At 41.6% G+C, this 21,584-nt stretch overlaps 1 protein-coding gene across 2 annotated transcripts in view; it reads right to left on the bottom strand.

Moving 5' to 3' along the window:
- LOC137751745 (phospholipid-transporting ATPase IB) overlaps positions 1-21,584 on the bottom strand; it is a 445,791-nt gene that overhangs the window by 257,024 nt on the left and 167,183 nt on the right. For both annotated transcript variants that reach the window (XM_068526376.1, XM_068526375.1), the window contains exon 24: positions 20,796-20,968. In XM_068526376.1, coding sequence (XP_068382477.1) covers positions 20,796-20,968 — 173 coding nt within the window. The remainder of the gene's footprint in view (positions 1-20,795; positions 20,969-21,584) is intronic.

Below are 21,584 nucleotides of genomic sequence, written 5' to 3'. Positions count from 1 at the left end.
AGGATTAAGTTGTTAAACTTACCTTAAGACAAAATAAATCAAGTTAATCTTAGGATAGTTTTAAGGGAAGATTGGTATAGTAAACTAAATACAGTATTAAAGTTTCAGTTCCATGAAGACATTCCTTACTTTGGCTTCTATCAGCTGAAGTAACTTATCCTTTGCTGGAATGGCATCATTTTCGATTCAAAGCAGTCTCTGGTTTATTTTGCAAGGAAATATTTTTAAGGCTATCATCTCCTACTCATGCAGTTCTCCCCACCCACCATTCACAACTCCCCCCAATCCTTTTACATACACAAACTCAGAATTGATTAAGGGAACTCCAGCTGAGGATGTTATTAATTAGCTTGGGCAGTATGGAAACCTAAGCTTACTATATCAGTTGGCTCAGGCTGGCATAAAAAAAGTACCACAGACTGGGTGGCTTAAACAACAGAAATTCATTTTTTCTGCAGTTCTGGAGCTGGAAGTCCAAGATCAAGGGGCTGGCCAGTTGGGTTTCTGGTGAGAGCTGCTTCCTGGCTTGTAGAAGGTGCCTTCTCGCCGTGTGCATACATGGCAGAGAGCTCTCTCGTGCCTATGACAAGGACACTAATCTTACTGGATCAGGGTCCCACCTCTACGACTTCATTTTACCTTAATTACCTCCTAAAGGCTCTCTTTCTGAATACCGTCATATTAGGGGCTAGGGCTTCAACATATGAATTTCAGGAGGACATAATTATGCCCACAGTACTTATATTTCCTTTCACTATGTCTTTGGTCTTGGGCAAAGCATGAGGGGAGCCACTTAGATCCCTGTCATCTCATCCCCTTGAGTCCGTAAGTGTTTCAGCAAACCCACGGGACTGGCCTTGCTACAGGTAGCTTGTGCATCCTACCCTGAACAGGCTTACGATTCAGCAAGCACTTCTGACCTCACCCAAAGCCCTGCCTCTCAGTCACCTTGACAGAGGGACTGAGTTATGGGGGACCCTTCACCTTCCTCGACTTCTCCTCCTGTTCCAAGCCTGCAGCTAGAAATAGGGACTTCCTACAAGGCTCGTCCTCCTGGCTCTGGAATCCCAGAGGCAGCAGCACTGACCAGTGAAGATCTCCATGCCTTGAAGGTGAAGACCCCCATGGTTCTGTGCAAACCCAGAGGAGCTCAAGGACCCTTTTCTCATGGGGAACTGGTCCAACAGCCTGGCTCACAAACACAAAGCCAAACAGCAGCCTGGTAACTACACCTGATGGAAGCAAAACAAGTCAGTACAAGAGGGCACATACTTTCAGTGGCTGCTTATAGGTGCTACTTCACGCATCAAGAGACTTAATACAGAAAAGCAAGGGCCCCTCAAAATCAACTACAAAACATTTGAACTTCCTCCCGCAGTCAAAAAGGGTGACAAACTTGTTCTATGAATGACGATGACAATGTCACCTAGTGTCCTAGAAGACCGATGTCACCTAATATGATGCACGTTCCTCCTGAAGTCTTGTCCTCTCAAACCCAGCCTGGTCCGTCTAGAAGGACAGCCTCTCCCCATGTTAAAAATTTCCATCACCTTCTGCAAGCTGCACAGGGAATTCACCTTCTCCAGAAAACTTCCCCCGATTAGACAAACTCCAATAATAAATACTGGAACTTGCAGCTTTATGGTATTTAATTTGCGATCAATTCTCATCATCTACATGAGTCGTTTTATGTATTTTCTAAAGCCGTATTATGTTTATTCATATTATTGTTTTCCACTAGATTGTCTGAAAGCTAAGGGTGACTGTGTGTAACCCTGAGTCGTTCTCATTTTCACCCTGCAGCTGCACAACCTATTGTGACTGGTCAAAAACAGGCATTTGGCACATGCTAGCTACAAGGTAATGGAACAGGGGGGCATTTTCTCTAGCTTCTGACAGATCGACAGGCTGTCTCTGGGGGACTCTGGGCTCGGACACCCACCTGCACAGACCCAAACGCACAGCAGCTGCTGGAGAGTGCACAGCACCCTGAAATGCTGGAAATTAATTTCCCTCCAGCGTCCCCTCTGATGTGGCCTGTCCTACAGTGAGTCTTCACTTATCCCTCACCCACCAACCCCACTACACTCCATCCATCACTAGGAGTTACTGATTCTAACGCCTTAATGACCATGAATCTGGATCCCAGTTCCTTGCAGAAAATCGAGAAACTACATCTAACAGTTTTTTGCATCCCTAATCTGTGTCAGAGGCTCAGGCTACCACTACCCTAGTTCAATATCACTAAGTTAAAGTATCGCAAGGGCCTCAGACCTCGCATAGTCTATTTTGACCTTCGCATTGTTGCCTTCCCCCAAACACACGCAAGCTCTGTGAAACTGCTCAAAACCCCTCACCTCCCCACCATTATCCTTAAAGCCTTCCAGCGTGGTCTCTGGAGGTGGACCCGCGGGATTCCGACCTTGGATCTGCTCGCTGGAGCTACATGGCACCTGGGGGCAATGCCTTCAGTTCTCTGAGGCTCAGGTCTCTAAACTGTACAATCAGGATGGCAAGCTTCCTCTCCGTGGCATTGTTTCAGGGGTTCTCAGAAGTGGTAGACAGTAGTTGTCTACAGAGGGTCGGGACATAGTGCTAACAAGTGTTAGTGTCAATATCATTAGTATGCCCACCAACACCCTCCCCTTGGAACCAACAAGGCCACTTAGCTCCCGAGATTTGACTTTCACGGCACCTCGCATTGTACACTGTGTTCCTATTTGTCATATCTGGGCTGGCCCTCCCAGCACACTTCCTCCTCCTGGCAGGCAGAGATGGTACCATTTGTGTTTATTCATCAACTTTAATTCATAGACACTTGCTCAGCTGGGTCACAGCGAAGAGCCTGGGCAGCCCTGTGATGTGGGGCAATGTGGTTACCTGTGCAATCCCACTAAAACCAGTTTATTCCAAAAAAAAAAAAAAAAAAAAGGTGTTTAAAAACCCTCTTAAAGCAGAAACTAACACACCATTGTAAAGCAATTATACTCCAATAAAGATGTTTAAAAAAAAAAAAAGCCCTCTTTTTCTCCTCAACCTTATCTAAATACACATGACACTGAATCCAAAGAAATCTTTAGCTTGAGACAGTCTCAGGTAGGTAAGCAGAATTGCAAGGCCCCCAAGGATGGAATCACGCTAAAGACTCAGCGGCAGTTTTTAAATACAAGAAACACAAATAGGACCACAGCAAACCCCTGTCTTCTTTCTTTAACTTCTCTGATTATAAATACTTTAAAACTTCATGAAATGTTGGTACCAGCCCCAATGCATTTGTTATTTATTATTCTTAAGTAGCTGTGCTTACACTTACATAGGTTAATGTACAATTACAGCTATACAGGAATAGAAACGCATATCCCAAGTGTCATGAAAGTAAATGAACATCATTAACATTTTTCTTCCATTTTTCAAACAGGTTTCACTGCCTCTTATACTGATCTTTTATTTGTTCCCAGATTTGATCATTCAAAATTCCTGTTTTCACGTGAAGCATTAGGGTTTGAAAAAACACTGAACATATACCTATATGTTCACTTGTTCAGCGATGTACAAATAAGCATCTATTCCCTTACTCTTGTTATCTGCTGTCTCAGAAAAAATAATATGTGTTCATCATGATTTTATAAAGACAAAATAAGGACTTAAGGCTCAATTATCTGTACATTGGCAAAATACTGTGATAACACAGGACTCCTAATTTGTCAGGCCCTGGTATTTTCAAACAACACCTATTCATTGAAACAAATAAAAGGAAAAATGCACCAACGATTGACAGATGGTTTTAACTTGGCGCTTGTATATTTGTGAAAGGATTATCTTCAAGCTGGTGTATTTACTTTGGTCTTTAATGACTGGTGCACCCAACTGAAAGGACGCCCCTAGGAGTACTTGCTTAGCAGGAGAAAAAGGCTGTCTCTGGTCTTCTCAGATGACCCAGATGTCAAGATTTTGATGGGATGGTGGGGGGGAGAGTGGCTGTCTGTCTGTCTGTCTGTCTGTCTGCCTGTCTCTCATTTGCGGAGCTATCAGGACTCAGCCACTGGAGACTGTTGAGCCCGGGAACGCTGACAAATCTCAGTTACCCGATTAACAAGAAACAACAGGAACCAGACCTTTCAGCAGAAGTTCTTAGCCTCTGCTAACCCAGCAAAGCTGTGCAGAGGACCATAGTAAGCTCAGAAATCACCAATCAGAAAGCTCAAGCCAAGCCCAGGGATTCCAAAGTTTGGCAACTTTGCTTCACCAGTCTGGCTTATCTCCTGTTGACAATTTACTTGTGACCCTAAGTGGGCCTAAATAGAAATAAAATATCAAGAACTCTGAGAAACAAAAGACGAAAACGTTCTTCTCTTGTCCTGCATCCTCTCTCAAGTTCAACAAGTAAGAAATGGAATCACAGGGGCTCAAAGCAGAGAAGCCGTCCTACCCTTGTGATGGGTGGGTGGACCCAGAAGACATCTGGCTGGTGAAACAAGTCAGTCTCAGAAGGGCAAACACTGCACAATTCCTCTCACATGAGGCGTCTGAAATAGTCAAAGCTATAGAAATAGACAACAGAACGGTGGTGACCAGGGGAGGGGTGTGGGGGGCAGGGGAGCTCTGTCCAATGGGTGCAAATTTACATTTATACACAAGGATTAAGTTCCAGAGACAGTGCCTGCAGATCACGATGAGGTCCTGTGCATCTGACAATTTGTCAACAGGGTCCATCTCACGCTAAGCAGTCTTACTACACCAAACAAAACAAAACAAACAAAAAAATACCAGTGGGACACAAGGAAACTCTGGGAGGTGGTGGATACGTTAATCACCTAGATTATGGTGATGGTAAAAAGAGTGGATATATGCATCTTGACTCACCAAACTGTATATGTTAGTTATGTGCTGTTTTTGGTATACCAATTATACCTCAATAAAGCTGGAAAAAACAACCAGACAGAGACAAGCCTGCAGTCCGTGGGTAGTTGCAACTGCAATGCTGGCCCTTCCTATTCAAACTGGAGGACAGTAAAGCTTCAGGGTGGAGTAGCCCTTACGATTTTCAAAGTCGTAGGAGGAATCCTGGCTGTCAAATCAGGAAAGGAAAGGCATCGATAATTCAGGAGGTGATAAATGAGGGAAAGTGTCAGATGTATAGACAGGGAAAGGGAAAATATAATTTTCTTTGGGACCAATTAAGGTAAGAGCTGCTTTGCATATTCTCAAGCAGAAAGATGTCGATGCTGTCAGAAGTGGAATTCTTTTCCTAATGAAAGTTAACATGACACTTTCTTGCATTAATGAAACACATTCGGAACGACTTCACGGGAAAAAGAAAAAAAGCACTTTAAGTACAAACCCTACCACAGGGAGAAACCAGGAGACAAACATTCACGACATGTTGCACATGTTTAATTGAGCTCTGTTCTTGACTTTTCCTCCCCTGGTTTGTTCTTCTAGCAGGTAAGATGCCAAATATTATGAGTTTCTCTTTCAGAATCCTGGACCACAGTTTGACCTAACAACACCTTGTTTCGTTTGGCAAGCAGTATTGTCAAAAATAACAGGCACCAACAAACTAACCATTCATGAACAGGTGGGGGAGGAAGAAACACGGGAAAAAACGTGACACGTTACGTGTCTCTGAGCTCCTCTGGCATCTCCCGTGGGTCCCAGTGTATCGGAAGCAGCAGAGCAAAGGGATGGAGATCAAGGGATTCTATCACCATAACTCTTAGACTACGACCAAAAGAGAAAAGGGCCTCATTCCTTTCGCTGCCCATTTTCTACCTGAGCTTCTGTGTAGACACACTAGTGTGAAGGGCACCAACCAAAGGGAATCCCCACCATGTAAACCACTTTTCAGAACTGTTCACATGGATAGTTGTATTATAGAAGAAAAGTGATGTGATCACACCAATGTCATAACCAATAAAATTGTTCTCTAAGAGACATGTTTCTAATTTCACAGCATATTGTTATAGTTCAAACCCTATTATTAAATGCCCCTCAATAGATATTTCTGTCATGTTATCATACTGTAAGTACTACCTTTTAATGTGGGTTATTAAAGAGGATTTTCCCGCATTCTCAACCTATACTAAAATATTTTCCCACATTCTATCACATGTACTGTATACATCTCCCTACCAAATCATTTTGCTACCTCACGACGCAAGCAACCAAGTGGACGGGTTAATTTATTTTTCTATTTCTCACCTGAAGGAGTTATATATAAATAGTGATGAGGGTGGAGTCAAGATGGTGGTGTGGGAAGACACCAAGTTAGTGTCTCCCCACAACCAGGGCACCTGCCGGCCACTGGTGGTGGACCCTGACACCCAAGGAGACGGGAGGAACACCCAAGTGAACCGCCGGGGGTCAGGCCAAAGCTCCTTCGGTGGGAGCTCCGAGTCCGAAACACTGGACTGATAGAGAACCTCAGACCCCAGGGAATATTCATCAGAGTGAGGTCTCACGGAATTCCTCATATGAGCACCAAGACCCAGCTCTACCCAATAGCCTACAAACTCCAGTGTTGGAAGCCTCAGGCCAAACAACCAGTAAGACAGGAACACAATCCCACTCAAACAGAAAAGAAATTTTAAAATGAGACAGCAAAAAAATATGTCACAGATGAATGAGCAAGGTAAAAACCTACAAGACCAAATAAATGAAGAGGAAATAGGCAGTCTACCTGAAAAAGAATTCAGAGTAATGGTAGTAAAGATGATCCAGAATCTTGGAAACAGAATGGAGGCACAGATTGAGAAAACACAAGAAATGTTTAACAAAGCTTTAGAAGAACTAAAGAACAAACAAACAGAGATAAACAACACAATAACTGAAATGAAAAATACATTAGAAAGAATCAATAACAGAATAACTGAAGAAGAAGAACTAATAAGTGAGCTGGAAGACAAAATGGTGGAAATAACTGCCAAGGAGCAGAATAAAGAAAAAGGAATGAAAAGAATTGAAGACAATCTCAGAGACCCTTGGGACAACACTAAACACACCAACATTCGAATTATAGGGGTCCCAGAAGAAGAGGAGAAAAAGAAAGGATCTGAGAAAATATTTGAAGAGATTAGAGTCCAAAACTTCCCTAACATGGGAAAGGAAATAGTCACCCAAGTCCAGGAAGTACAGAGAGTTCCATAAAGGATAAACCCTAGGAAAAACACACCAAGACACATATTAATCAAACTAACAAAAATTAAATACAAAGAAAAAATATTAAAAGCAGCAAAGGAAAAACAAAATATAACATGTAAAGGAATCCACATTAAGGTTATCAGCTGATTTTTCAGCAGAAGCTCTGCAGGCCAGAAGAGAGTGGCAGGATATACTTAAAAGTGATGAAAGAGAAAAACCTACAACCAAGATTACTCTACCCAGCAAGGATCTCATTCAGATTCAACAGAGAAATCAAAAGCTTTTCAGACAAGCAAAAGCTAAGAGAATTCAGCACCACCAAACCAGCTTTACAACAAATGCTAAAGAAACTTCTCTAGGAAGGAAACACAAGAGAAGAAAAAGACCCACAAAAACAAACCCAAAGCAATTAAGAAAATGGTAATAGGAACATACATATCCATAATAACCTTGAATGTAAATGGATTAAATGCCCCAACCAAAAGACACAGACTGCCTGAATGGATACAAAAACAAGACCCATATATATGCTGTCTACAAGAGACCCACTTCAGGCCTAGGGACACATACAGACTGAAAGTGAAGGGATGGAAAACAATATTCCATGCACATGGAAATCAAAAGACAGCTGGAGTAACAATACTCGTATCAGATAAAACGGATTTTAAAGTAAAGACTGTTACAAGAGATAAGGAGGGACACTACATAATGATCAAAGGATCAATCCAAGAAGAAGATATAACAATTATAAATGTTTATGCACCCAACACAGGAGCACCTCAATACATAAGGCAAATGCTAACAACCATAAAAGGAAAAATCAACAATAACACAATAATAGTAGGGGACTTTAACACCCCACTTACACCAATGGACAGATAATCCAAAGAGAAAATAAATAAGGAAATACAAGCTTTAAATGACACAATAGACCAGATAGATTTAATTGATATTTATAGAACATTCCACCCAAAAGTGGCAGAATACACTTTCTTCTCAAGTGTACATGGAACATTCTCCAGGACAGATCACACCTTGGGTCACAAATCAAGCTTCGGAAAATTTAAGAAAATTGCAATCATATCAAGCATCTTTTCTGACCACAACGCTATGAGATTGGAAATCAATTACAGGAAAAAAACTGTAAAAAACCACAAATACATGGAGGCTAAACAGTATGCTACTAAATAACCAAGAGATCACTGAAGAAATCAAAGAAGAAATAAGAAAATACATAGAAACAAATGACAACAAAAACATGATGACCCAAAACCTGTGGGACGCAGCAAAAGCAGTTCTAAGAGGGAAGTTCAGAGCAATTCAATCTCACCTCAAGAAACAAGAAAATCTCAAATAAACAATCTAACCCTACAGACTTAAAACAACTAGAGAAAGAAGACCAAAGAAAACCCAAAGTGAGTAGAAGAAAAGAAATCATGAAGATCAGAGCAGAAATAAATGAAACAGAAACGAAGAAAACAAAAGCAAAGTTCAATAAAACTAAAAGCTGGTTCTTTGAGAAGATAAAAAAAATCGATAAACCCTTAGCCAGACTCATCAAGAAAAAAAGGGAGAGGATGCAAATCAATAAAATTAGAAATGAAAAAGGAGAAATCACAACTGACACCACAGAAATACAAAGGATTATAAGAGACTACTACAAACAACTGTATGCCAATAAAATGGACAACCATGAAGAAATGGACAAATTCTTGGAAAGGTACAATTTTCCAAGACTGAACCAGGAAGAATTAGAAAATACAAACAGACCTATCACAAGTAATGAAATTGAAACCATAATTAAAAACCTTCCAACAAACAAAAGTCCAGGACCAGAAGGCTTCACAGGCGAATCCTATCAAACATTTAGAGAAGAGCTAACACCAATCTTTCTTCTCAAACTCTTCCAAAAAACTGCAGAGGGAGAAACACTCCCAAATTCATTCTATGAAACCACCATCACCCTGATACCAAAACCAGAAAAAGGTATCACAAAAAAAGAAAATTACAGACCAGTATCACTGATGAACATAGATGTAAAAATCCTGAACAAAATACTAGCAAACAGAATCCAACAACACATTAAAAGGATCATAAACCACGATCAAGTGGGAGTTATCCCAGGGATGCAAGGATTCTTCAATATACGCAAATCAATCAATGTGATACACCACATTAACAAATTAAGGAATAAACACCATATGATCATCTCAATAGATGCAGAAAAAGTTTTCGACAAAATTCAACAGCAATTTATGATAAAAACTCTCCAGAAAATGGGGATAGAGGGAACCTACCTCAACATAATAAAGGCCACATATGACAAACCCACAGCAAGCATCATACTCAATGGTGAAAAACTGAAAGCATTTCCACTAAGATCAGGAACAAGACAAGGATGTCCACTCTCACCACTCTTATTCAACATAGTTTTGGAAGTCCTAGCCACAGCAATCAGAGAAGGAAAAGAAATAAAAGGAATACAAATTGGAAAAGAAGAAGTAAAACTGTCACTGTTTGCAGATGACAAGATAATATACATAGAAAATCCTAAAGATGCCACCAGAAAACTGCTAGAACTAATCAATGAATCTGGTAAGGTTGCAGGATACAAAATTAATGCACAGAAATCTCTGGCATGCCTCTACACCAACAACGAAAAATCAGAAAAATAAATTAAGGAAACAATCCCATTTACCATCGCAACAAAAAGCATAAAATACCTAGGAATAAACTTGCCTAAGGAGGTGAAAGACTTGTACTCAGAAAACTGTAAAACACTGATGAAAGAAATCAAAGATGACATAAACCAATGGAGAAATATACCATGTTCTTGGATTGGAAGAATCAATATTGTGACAATGACTATACTACCCAAAGCAATCTACAGATTCATTACAATCCCTATCAAACTACCAGTGGCATTCTTCACAGAATTATAACAAAAAACTTTACAATTCGTATGGAAACACAAAAGACCCCAAATAGCCAAAGCAACCTTGAGAAAGAAAAACGGAGTTGGAGGAATCAGGCTCCCCGACTTCAAACTATACCACAAAGCTACAGTAATCAAGACAGTATGGTACTGGCACAAACACAGAAATATAGATCAATGGTACAGGATAGAAAACCCAGAGATAAACCCACGCACATATGGGCACCTAATTTATGACAAAGGAGGCAAGAACATACAATGAAGAAAAGACAGCCTCTTCAATAAGTGGTGCTGGGAAAACGGGACAGCTACATGTAAAAGAATGAAATTAGAGCACTCCCTAACACACTATACACAAAAATAAACTCCAAATGGATTAAAGACCCAAATATAAGGCCAGACACTATAAAACTCTTAGATGAAAACATAGGAAAAACAGTCTTTGACATAAACCACAGCAAGATCTTTTTTGACCCACCTCCTAGAGTAACGGAAATAAAAACAAAATTAAACAAATGACACTTAATTAAACTTCAAAGCTTTTGCACAGCAAGGAAACCATACACAAGACAAAAAGACAACCCTCAGAATGGGAGAAAATATTTGCAAATGAAACAACAAAGGATTAATCTCCAAACTATACATAAACAGCTCATGGAGCTCAATATCAAAAAAACAAACAATCCAGTTAAAAAAGGGGCAGAAGACCTAAATAGACATTTCACCAAGGAAGACATACAATGGCCAAGAGGCACATGAAAAGATGCTCAACATCTCTAATTATTAGAGAAATGCAAATCAAAACTACAATGAGGTATCACCTCACACCGGTCAGAATAGCCATTATCAAAAAATCTAGAAACAATAAATGCTGGAAAGGGTGTGGTGAAAAGGGAACCTCCTGCAATGTTGGTGGGAATGTAGATTGATACAACCACTATGGAGAACAGTGTGGAAGTTCTTTAAAAAAACTAAAAATAGAACTACCATATGACCCAGCAATCCCACTACTGGGCATATACCCTGAGAAAACCATAATTCAAAAAGAGACAGGTACCACAGTGTTCATTGCAGCACTATTTACAATAGCCAGGACATGGAAGCAACCTAAGTGTCCATTGACAGATGAATGGATAAAGAAGATGTGGCACATATATACAATGGAATATTACTCAGCCATAAAAAGAAACGAAATTGAATTATTTGTAGTGAGGTGGATGGACCTAGAGTCTGTCATACAGAGTGAAGTAAGTCAGAAAGAGAAAAACAAATACTGTATGCTAACGCATATATATGGAATCTTTAAAAAAAAAAAAAAAAAAAAAAGGTACTGACGAACCTAGTGGCAGGGCAGGAATAAAGACGTAGACATAGAGCATGGACTTGAGGACACGGGGTGGGAGGGGGAAGCTGGGGCTAAGTGAGATTAGCATCGACATATATACACTACCAAATGTAAAACAGATAGCTAGCGGGAAGCACCTGCCTAGCACGGGGAGATCAGCTCGGTGCTTTGCGATGACCTAGAGGGGTGGGATAGGCAGGGTGGGAGGGAGGCTCAAGAGGGAGGGGGTATAGGGACATATGTATGCATATGGCTGATTCACTTTGGTGCACAACAGAAACTAACACAGTATTGTGAAGCAATTATCCTCCAATAAAGATCTATTTAAAAAATTAAATAAATAGTGATAACATGGAACTTTTAGCTGGAGGGGAGAATCAAACCTAGTAGAAATCCCTAAAAGTCGAAAGTTAATCTCGCAGAATGATTAGCCTAAATTATTTCCTGAAATAGTTATTTAATATGAAAACAGTGCTTCATTTCTAAACATGAGGCATCACCAAAATTATCTTTGGTTTACAAAAGTTTAATAAGAATTTTTTTCTACGCTAGAAATGTTTAGAAAGGGATTCCTTTTTCTACTCTGGATTAATACTCCGAAATCTCGAAATATGCCAGTCTCTACAATGGTTAACACAAGCAATTTTTTCAACACTACAAAATCTTCATCCGTCTAATTTTCATTCCAGAGAAATACTAGTAAAACCTGTGGGTGGAAAAACGTTTCTTAAACATTGGGCTTCTGGAAATTGTTTTCATTCAACATGCTGCCCAAGACCTGTTACATCTGAGCACTCATCTTTGCAGACTAACAATAAGGCCAGTTAGGACCACATAAATTGCTGCAATCATCCAAATAATAGCATTCATTTTAGAGCTAACCCCCAAAAACCTGTCTAAAAATGAATTCTCCCTTAATTGCATTTAATCAACAAATGGGCAAACATACGCTAAGCCATAATACAAACAACCCAAGGATAGGCTTACAACCTCGACAAGTTAATAATGCTCTCTGGAATAAAAGATCCAAGGAGGAAACTGACTTTTAACTAAACATGTAGGATGCTGAGAAATCACTTCATGAAAGAAACCAAAGAAAAGTTTTATTTTTACAACTGTATGACTGGATCCCCACCAACACAGAGGCCAATCAAAACATGATCAGTGGTACAGTTTTAATTAGTGTGTCTGAACTCTGTTTTGATATGATTCTCGGGGATAGTTCACAGGCTGAAAGATACCACACAACAAATGCATAGCATCCTGAGATGCCTTAGTGTCCATCACACGTCCAGCTGGAGTGGAGACCAAGTGGGAAGAGGCAATTCCTTTCCACAGGAGCAGTCCCCAGGCAGGACACATGCACAGGGTTTGGATAAGTGTATCAGAGGCTTCAGAGAGTCCACAAAATGGGTATAAGACCGAGCCAGTCGTGGGAACGATAGACTGTCAGCGTGTAAAAATGCAGCGTCAGTTTCTTTCTAGAGTCTGCTCATATGTGTCCTGCCACAAAATAATCTCTCAACTGCTCCCTTTTCCAAGTGAGACTAACAAAGCCCAGCTCTGCTGAGTAAACAGAGGACAGCACGTGTCTCCCAACCAGGCAGGGAGTGAGCTACTGACTGTACCTAAGTCACATCCCTTCGCTTTCCTAGGGAACGGGCACAGATACTTTTGCAAATTTCTGTGCTGCTTACTTTTTTTAAAAAATTTATTTATTTTATTTATTTATTTTTGGCTGCATTGGGTCTTCGCTGCTGCGCGCGGTCTTTCTCTAGTTGCAGAGAGCAGGGGCTACTCTTCGTTGCAGTGCGCAGACTTCTCATTGCGGTGGCTTCTCTTGTTGCGGAGCACGGGCTCTAGGCGTGCGGGCTTCAGTAGTTGTGGCACGCGGGCTCAGTAGTTGTGGTGCACGGGTTTAGTTGCTCCACGGCATATGAGATCTTCTCGGACCAGGGATCGAACCCGTGTCCCCTGCATTGGCAGGCGGATTCTTAACCACTGCGACACCGGGGAAGTCCCTGTGTTGCTTACTCTTGAATGCATTATTACTGTACAGAAATCATCCAGCGTCCTTGCAAAGACTGAGCTACAAAAATCTTATTCATAGTGATACTTAAAACAGTGAAAAAAACCCCTCTTAACCTGAATATTCAACAACTAGGAATAAATTAAACCAACCATTGTGTTTTCATAACAGAACACTATAAAGCTGTTTTAAAACACATTTTATGTTACTATTTGCCATAGAAACTGTTCAGCATCTTTTCACTTTACATATTGTGAACTGGCTAACGCTCTTTCAAGAAAAAGCATTTTAACCGAAAAAGATCTACATTTAAATACCAATTGCTAACAGTAATGATCTGTAGTCTGTGGGACTTGTGAATGCTGTGTTCTTTCTTCTTGCTTACCTGCACTTTCTGACTTTTCTCTACAAGAAATATAAATCACTCTAGAGTTAGCAAAATCAGCCCCGAAAGTTTCTGGAAACATTGGTCGTACCCCCTCAGCCCTCTCCTCTGGAGTGTCTTTACTCCTAATGGTATCAGAGTAAGTACATACATGTTTATCTTCAAATCGATCCTGAAAGACAGAAGTCTAAACACACTGGAGAAAATAAACGATGTCTTCTGAGGTCCCTAATTTGCACAACCAGGGGGAAATCTCTGCTGTGATGTTTCCCTTCCACTCCATCTCCTGCCCAGAGACTCAAAGCCATAAATCACGTCTGCCCGGGGGGCGGCACTGGGGCCCTGAGCATCCCGTGTGTTTGCAGGGGGCTGCAGTGAGGCCATCTATCAGCTCCCTCACAAGGGGAACGCTGATGACTCTTTCATGACTCTTTTCCTGACAATACAAACCTTTTAAACTTCTCAATGTTCTCAAGAGGTCGAAGTGTCCCCCCAGCTCCCATCTGTGCCTACGAAATTGATCTCCATTTTGACAGAAATAAAGAGCTTCATAGAAAAAGGAAAAATGAGAAAACAAGAAAGATGGTCGTTTTAAGTAAAGGAAACAAGGAAGAGAGAACAGAGAATCCTTCTTTAACACACTGAAAACGGTTTACCCGTTTTCTACATGACTGTTATCCCCCTGGAGAATGATAAATCCCACAAGACTTTATGCTAAATCGGTGTAAACACATTCTACTTTTTGAAAAATGTGTTAAAAGCCAAACCTTTCATCTGAAACTGAGTCTTGACAGTAATAAACATGGGACCATGGCTTTGCTGGCAGAGACAATTACATGACTCAAAAGCAGAGGCCCTGATCTCATTCAGATCCAGGAAACACTGCTCACGGCTCTATCACTTGCTGAACCTGTGGGCAAGATGATGTAATTTGTCTGAGGCTTTTACTTCCTCATTTATAAAAACCAAGACAATACTTATCAAGGATCAACAAATTGCGAGACTGCAATTTCAGACCTCGACATCGTAATTTGTTTATACGGTTTAGTCTCTCTAAAAGTCCCTTGGGTATAACATCCTGCCTGTTCTGCTATGAGAAGGCCCTGGCAACGGAGAGGAGAGGGGTACCACTGTAGTGTATCGCTGAGACAGTAAACTGGGAAGACCAGTGGGGAGACCAGCAGGGATGAGGCAGTGCAGGGACCAGAGAGGATGGTGACCAGCTCAGTCACATTCCAACTCAAGGTGCCCAAGAACGTCAGTGTGAAAAGTTCCAGGTGTAGATGGATCTACAGATCTGGAGCTCAAGGAAGAGGTCACGCTGGACACGCAGACTGGGAAGGTCATCTATTCTCAACCCTGACTACTCATTAGAACCACCTGGAAGTTCGTAAAATTCCTAGACTTCTGCTTTAATTGTTCTGGCGTATGACCTGGGGATCAGGACCTTCTTTGTTGTCTCTCAACAAAAATTTCGTTCAAATCAATAAAACTTCCATCCAACACTTCATTTTTTTCATTCAACAAACATTTCAATTCAATGGATGAGTTCTTTTGTTCATTTGCCTATATTTTTAAGGTAACGTTAACATAAAATTAACCACTTAAAGTGTAACAATTCAGTGGCATTGAGTACATTCACAATGCTGTGCCACCATCACCCCTATCGAGTTCCAGAACATTACCATCCCCAAAAGGAGACCTTGTACCCACTAAAAAGTCACTCCCAATTCCTCCTCCCCCAGCCCCTGAAAACCACTAATCTGCTTCCCCTCTGGATGGATGTGCTTATTCTGAATATGCCATATGAATGGAATCCTATAATACGTGGTCTTTTGTGACTGGCTTCTTTCCCTAGCTATGCTTTCGAGGTTTATCCATGCTGTAGCACGTATCAGTGCTTCGTTCCTTCTTATGGCTGAGAAAGAGTCCACTGTATGGAGAGACCACATTTTGCTTGTCCGTTCATCCATCGATTGACACTTGGGTTGTGTCCACCTTTTGGCCATTATGACTAGTGCTGCTACGAACACGCACATACAAGTATTTGCTTGATTTCCTGTTTTAATTCTTTCGGGTATTTATCCAGCAGGGGAATGGCTGGGCCATATGGTAATTCTAGGTTTAACTTTTTGAGGAGAAAATGTCTTAAGTTCTCCAGATGATTCAGTGGGAAGCTAGTGCTGAGGATCACTAATGGAGAAGACGGATGAGTAGAGGGAACGCACCAGAGAAAGACGTGGGGCGGGAATACAACAGGGCCAAGGGCAAAACCTGGAAATACAGCATTTCAAAGCTGCTGTGAAAGAGCCCATGGGGGGGACACATAACTAGGGAGAAGAGGGGGGTGTCACGGAAACAGAATCCAAGGGAAGCCCTGGATACCAGATGCTGAGGATGAATCCAGAAAGGAATTGAGAGGTTGTGCATATGGCAAGATGGAGGTCTTCCTGGAGGAGGTCTGATTTCAAGGAGGAGGGGCGTGCACGAGAGGCAAGGGCTACAGACGCACATTCATCATTCGCACTTAAGGCAAAGACCAGTCTTGTCTCTGTTCTCCTACGATGCCCAGGAACGGCAAATATCAAGCCTAAAATAAAGACCTTACTGGACTAACGAGTTTACACCTCAACAAATAACACCCCTGCCAGACACAACAGTAAACTGCCGTCCACATTGACCGGTAACTGTTCCGCTGACCAGATGATGACTTTTGGAGCGTTTTAACCACATGCAAAATACTCGAGAATAGCAATGTGTAATTAGCAAAATAATGTGATTCCAATCTCAGCAAAATCTTTAACAAATTCTTACATTTTCCCTCTTTCTGCTGCCTGAAGTATTGTTTTAGTTTAAAAGTATTTATCCATTTTCACACAACCTTTGCCAGTCTCTGAATCAATATGGCTGGGAGACAGTGCCTCACGATTTCACTGAAAAATTATTTTCTGAAAAAAAAAAGTACTTTGTTATTAGAGAAAAGGGTAACTTTTATAACTACTGCATTTTAAAGATGAAAACTGTGAAAAGGTGAACCTTATATTTGAAGTCACATATTAAATTTAACTTAAGTTTAAATTCTCAGTGAATAGAAAGCATATCTGAAAGGTGTGAGTGCTTTTTAAAAAAAAAAAAAAAGTCTGTGGGTTTTTTTCTTTTCCTTAATCTTAAGTATGAGACCAGCCAAGAAACGTCTCCTGAAGGTAAAATAGTGCACTATCCTAGATTCCTTTTTTCAATTAGTGCTTCTATTTTGTAGACAGTAACCGTATTTAATTTGAAATTTCCTCTTTCAGTGCCAATTCCAGTTTGAACGCCTTCCTGTGGAGCCGTTAGGGGTACAGCGTGAGGTGACACACAAAGCCCTCTGAGCGCCGTCACAGTCAGAAGGGGAAAAAGATGTTTCTCTTTGGTATCAAGCACCTGGCAAGCAGAGCGCGTACTCCCATAGAGCCTGGAAGGCATTCCTGGCTCTCCCCCGAGAATCCAAACGGACTCGTTCTGATTTCCCTCTGAAAAACCATGAAGTTAGAGCACGTGTGCAATGATTTACAGTTTAGCAGATTTTCCGCGTCTCTTGCTGTTTCTGGTGTGGTGTGTCTCTGCTCACCACCACAGCGCGGTGATGGTTCCCTAATGTGGCAACTGCTGGGGACCGTGACTTTCTCACCGTGACCTCAGGCTCTACGTGAGAGTGACCACCTCGGGTGGTGACCCTTCGTTAGACATCAGGTGCCGCCTACCCAGCCACTTAACAATGTAGACACAAAGGGGGAAACTGTGAGAAAGTCCCTCCCCATCATTCTTTCTGGCCTTCTTGCCCTCTGCATGTCCCTCATCTAAACCTCCCCTGTGCAATCCAGGAAAGAAAGCGCAGTGCCAACCGCTCAGAAAAGTGGGCTTGTTAGATACGACACAAAAACACAAGGGACAGAAGGAAAAACGCTTCATGAAAATTAACATCTTTTGTGCTACAAACAGTACCATTGAGAAAATGAAAAGACAGCCTACAGAACGAGAAAAAATATTTGTGAATCATGTATCTGATAAATACTCTATCCAGAGTACATAAAGAACTCTTAACAACTCAATAATAAAAAAGACAAATAATCCCATTAAAAAAATATGCAAAGGACTTGAATAGACATTTCTCCAAACAAGATATATAAATGGCCAATAAGCATAGGAAAAGATGTTCAACATCATTAACCATCAGGGAAGTGCCTATCAAAACCACAACGAGGAATCGCCTCACACCTACTAGGGTACCCAATCAAAAGATGGATAATATCAAGCGTTAGCCTGGATGTGGAGAAACTGGAACCTTCACACATTGCTAGTGAGAATATAAAACGGTGCAGTCACTTTGGAAGCCAGTCTGATGGTTCCTCCAAATGTTAAATATACAGTTACTTCCTGACCCAGCACTTTCCCTCCTGGGTATGTACCCAAGAGAAATAAACACATAAATCCATACAAAACCTTGTACATGAATCTTCATAGCAGCATTACTCATAATAGTCAAAAAGTATCAACAATCCAAATGTTTATCAAAATGAATAGACAACACGGGGTCTATCCCTACAATGGAATATTATTCAGCTATGAAAAGGAATGAAGCACAGACACAGGCTACAACAGGGATGAATCTGGAAAACATCATGCTCAGTGAAAGAAGCCAGTCAGAAAAAAAGACCACATTCTGTAGGATTGCATTCCTATAAAATGTCCCAAACAGGCAAATCTATAGAGACAAGAAAGCAGATTCATGGTCATTTAGTAATGAGGGGGGTTGAAAGGGTGAAGGAGGTGGGGACTGCCTGATATTGGATAAAAGAGTTTCTTTTGGGGGGAGGATCAAAATATTCTCAAATTGGTTGTAGTAATGGTTACAAAACTCTGAACATATGAAAAGCCACTGAACTATTATATGCTTTAAATGGGAAAACTGTGTGATATTGGACTTCTCTCTCAATAAAGATGGTTTTTTTTAAAAAAGGGAGGGGTCCATCATAAAACCAGGAAGCGCGGTCTTTCATTTCCAGATGGTCTGATCATCCCTCCCTGTCTCAGGTCCCTCAGAGCTGTACTGAGCTTCCTGACTTCCAGGCAGAATGGGCTCCTCATCCATCGTTTCAAGCACATTTGAATCTGTTCCTCGCCCCCATGGTCCTCAGATGTCCTACAGCCACGCGCACAAAAGCAACATTTCCCTCCAGCACGGAGGCTCCAGCAGCCTCCAGCTCTCCTTGGCCTTCGGTGGCAGGTTCCGAATTAAGAAAAGCGATCAGGACAGCAAAAAAAAAAAAAAAAAAGACAGGGAATATCATTATGTGAAGACAGACGGTCAGGGTTCTGGGGGGAGGTGTACTCGTGGGGACAATGAGAACAGACTCTTTGGTCTCATACAGAAACCAGTAGGGGGAGGGGGCAAGGCTGGGGAGACCTGGGAGAGAAGACCTTCCTGATGGCAGGGCAGGGGGACTTGCCCTCAGACTGGCTGGGCATCCCCAACAGGCAGGGTCCTGCGGTCTGGGCAGAGAGGTGTGGCATCACCAGGGCCTTCGGGTAAGGCAGAAATGGCTAGGCCACGTGTCAATGTGACAATGGTTATTCTAACTGGACCAGGCTCAAACCCACAGGAGGCGTTCCTCAGAGACTAAAACAGCAAGGAAGTTCAAAGCATCCCGATAACAGGCTTCTGAGAAAGTATCAAAGGAAACAATGTATGAACAGTGTATAACCGTAAAATCTAAGAACAGGCACCAGTGAAACGATTAATCCAGCAATATGCATTCAGCATTTAACAACCGCATACCAGGTGCTGCCTGAACACAGTGCTTTCAGAAACGGGAAGCTCCCCTCTCACCTTTCAAGTTGTTTACTGCAAAACTGGGCTGGTGCCACTCATCTTTATCTAGTTTATTCTCTTTATACAAGCAGACCTCATTTTATCGCGCTTTGCTTTATTGCACTTCACCAGATACTGTGTTTTTTTACAAGTTGAAAGCTTGTGGCAACCCTGAGCCGATCAAGTCTACTGGGGCTCTTTTTTCCAACAGCATTTGTTCACTTTGTATCTCTGTGACTCTGTGTCACGTTTTGGTGATTCTTAAAATATTTCAAACCCTGGACAGCAAAAATGATCACCACTCCCTAAAGGCTCAGATGATGGTGAGCATATTCTTAGCAATAAAATATTTCTGATTTGTTTGTACATTTTTTTAGACACAATGTTACTGCACACTTAATAGACTACAGTATAGTGTAAAAATAACTTATACACACACTGAGAAACCAAAAAATTCACCTGACTTGTGTTATTGCAATATTCACTTTATTGTGGTGGTCTGGAAACAAACCTATAGTATCTCCCAGGTCGGCCTATAATTTGCCTGACTTTCAAATCTCTATCAAAACTGGACCTTGTATAGCCAGTAGTCAATGGGTTGTAACCATCCCACCCTAAAAACCCTTCCCAGATTTTGAGAAAAGCCAGCAGAGGCATCTGGTTAGATCTTAAAACAAAAATTGTCACAGCACGGTCCCCAGCCAAAGCTCCTTGTGGACTGAAAAGAAACACCGACTGTCCCTCAGGAAAGAGGCATCCAAATCCCACAAGACTTGGAAGTTGAGCGCATCCCTCCGGAACCAAGGAACCAAGTCCTTGGGACCCTTCTAACATCCCACGAGCTTGAGGCCGAGTGTTTCAGTTTATCCTATGTGAATATGACCCGAGACCCTGGCTTTGATCACTTTGATCTGCTCAGAAGTCAATAAACAAAACAAAAACGTAAAATCCACTTACCGCCTTCCACGCAATCTGGGAGTGAACAGTTGAATGTGTATTATTGTTTTGCCTTTTTTTTCCCCCAAAGCTTATTCCCACGCACGGTTCTTTCACGTAAACCCAGGACTCAGACAAGTCAGAGTGAGTCTCGGGCAGCCTCCGTGGGCCTACCTGCAGCATATGACCGCTTTGCACGAGAGGGCCAAGTCCAGGAAGCTTCTCCTGACCTCGAAGGACAGCGCGTACTTCAGGGTGTGCCCGTCGATGATGAGGGCCGCGTCGTTCTCCTTGCCCAGAAGACTCCCAAGGTCAGCGCAGTGCTGAATAATGGCTGCCCGCGTGGCCTGAAACAAGGGTAGGGGGGTGGGCGGACGTGTCACATTTTAATAAATCAAAAACAGAAGCTTTTAAAAAGCAGAAAGAAAAGCCCAGAAATCTAAAGTAAGTTCCTTAAAATGAAAACATGCCCATTTTAATGTAAAACATACAGAGTTCAACTTGGCATATTTATACATTAAAATTACACTGGACTGCCCTCTAGGTCTGTGTTATAGGTGAAAACATCCCCATGGTGATATTTTTTTTTTTAAGATTTTTTTTGATGTGGACAATTTTTAAAGTCTTTATTGAATTTGTTACCATGTTGCTTCTGTTTTATGTTTTGGTTTTTTGGCCCCAAGGCATGCGGGACCTTAGCTCCCCAACCAGGGTAGAACCTGCACCCCCCTGCATCGGAAGGCCAAGTCTTAACCACTGGACCTCTAGGGAAGTCCCCCCCATAGTGATATTTACATTTGATATTTACAACAACCTACTCTGGTTGCCCTCTATGGCTGACCTAGAGCATCCAAATTCTTCTCCATTGGAACTTTAATTGCTTAGGTTCTGATGACTATCTTTCTCTCCCCTGCTTTATACTACCATACATATCATTCTTGGTGTCCCTAGAACAGGAAACTC

The sequence above is a fragment of the Eschrichtius robustus genome, chromosome 18, assembly GCF_028021215.1.
Source record: "Eschrichtius robustus isolate mEscRob2 chromosome 18, mEscRob2.pri, whole genome shotgun sequence".
Taxonomy (NCBI): Eukaryota; Metazoa; Chordata; class Mammalia; order Artiodactyla; family Eschrichtiidae; genus Eschrichtius; species Eschrichtius robustus.
This window is presented reverse-complemented; position numbering and strand designations above follow the sequence as displayed.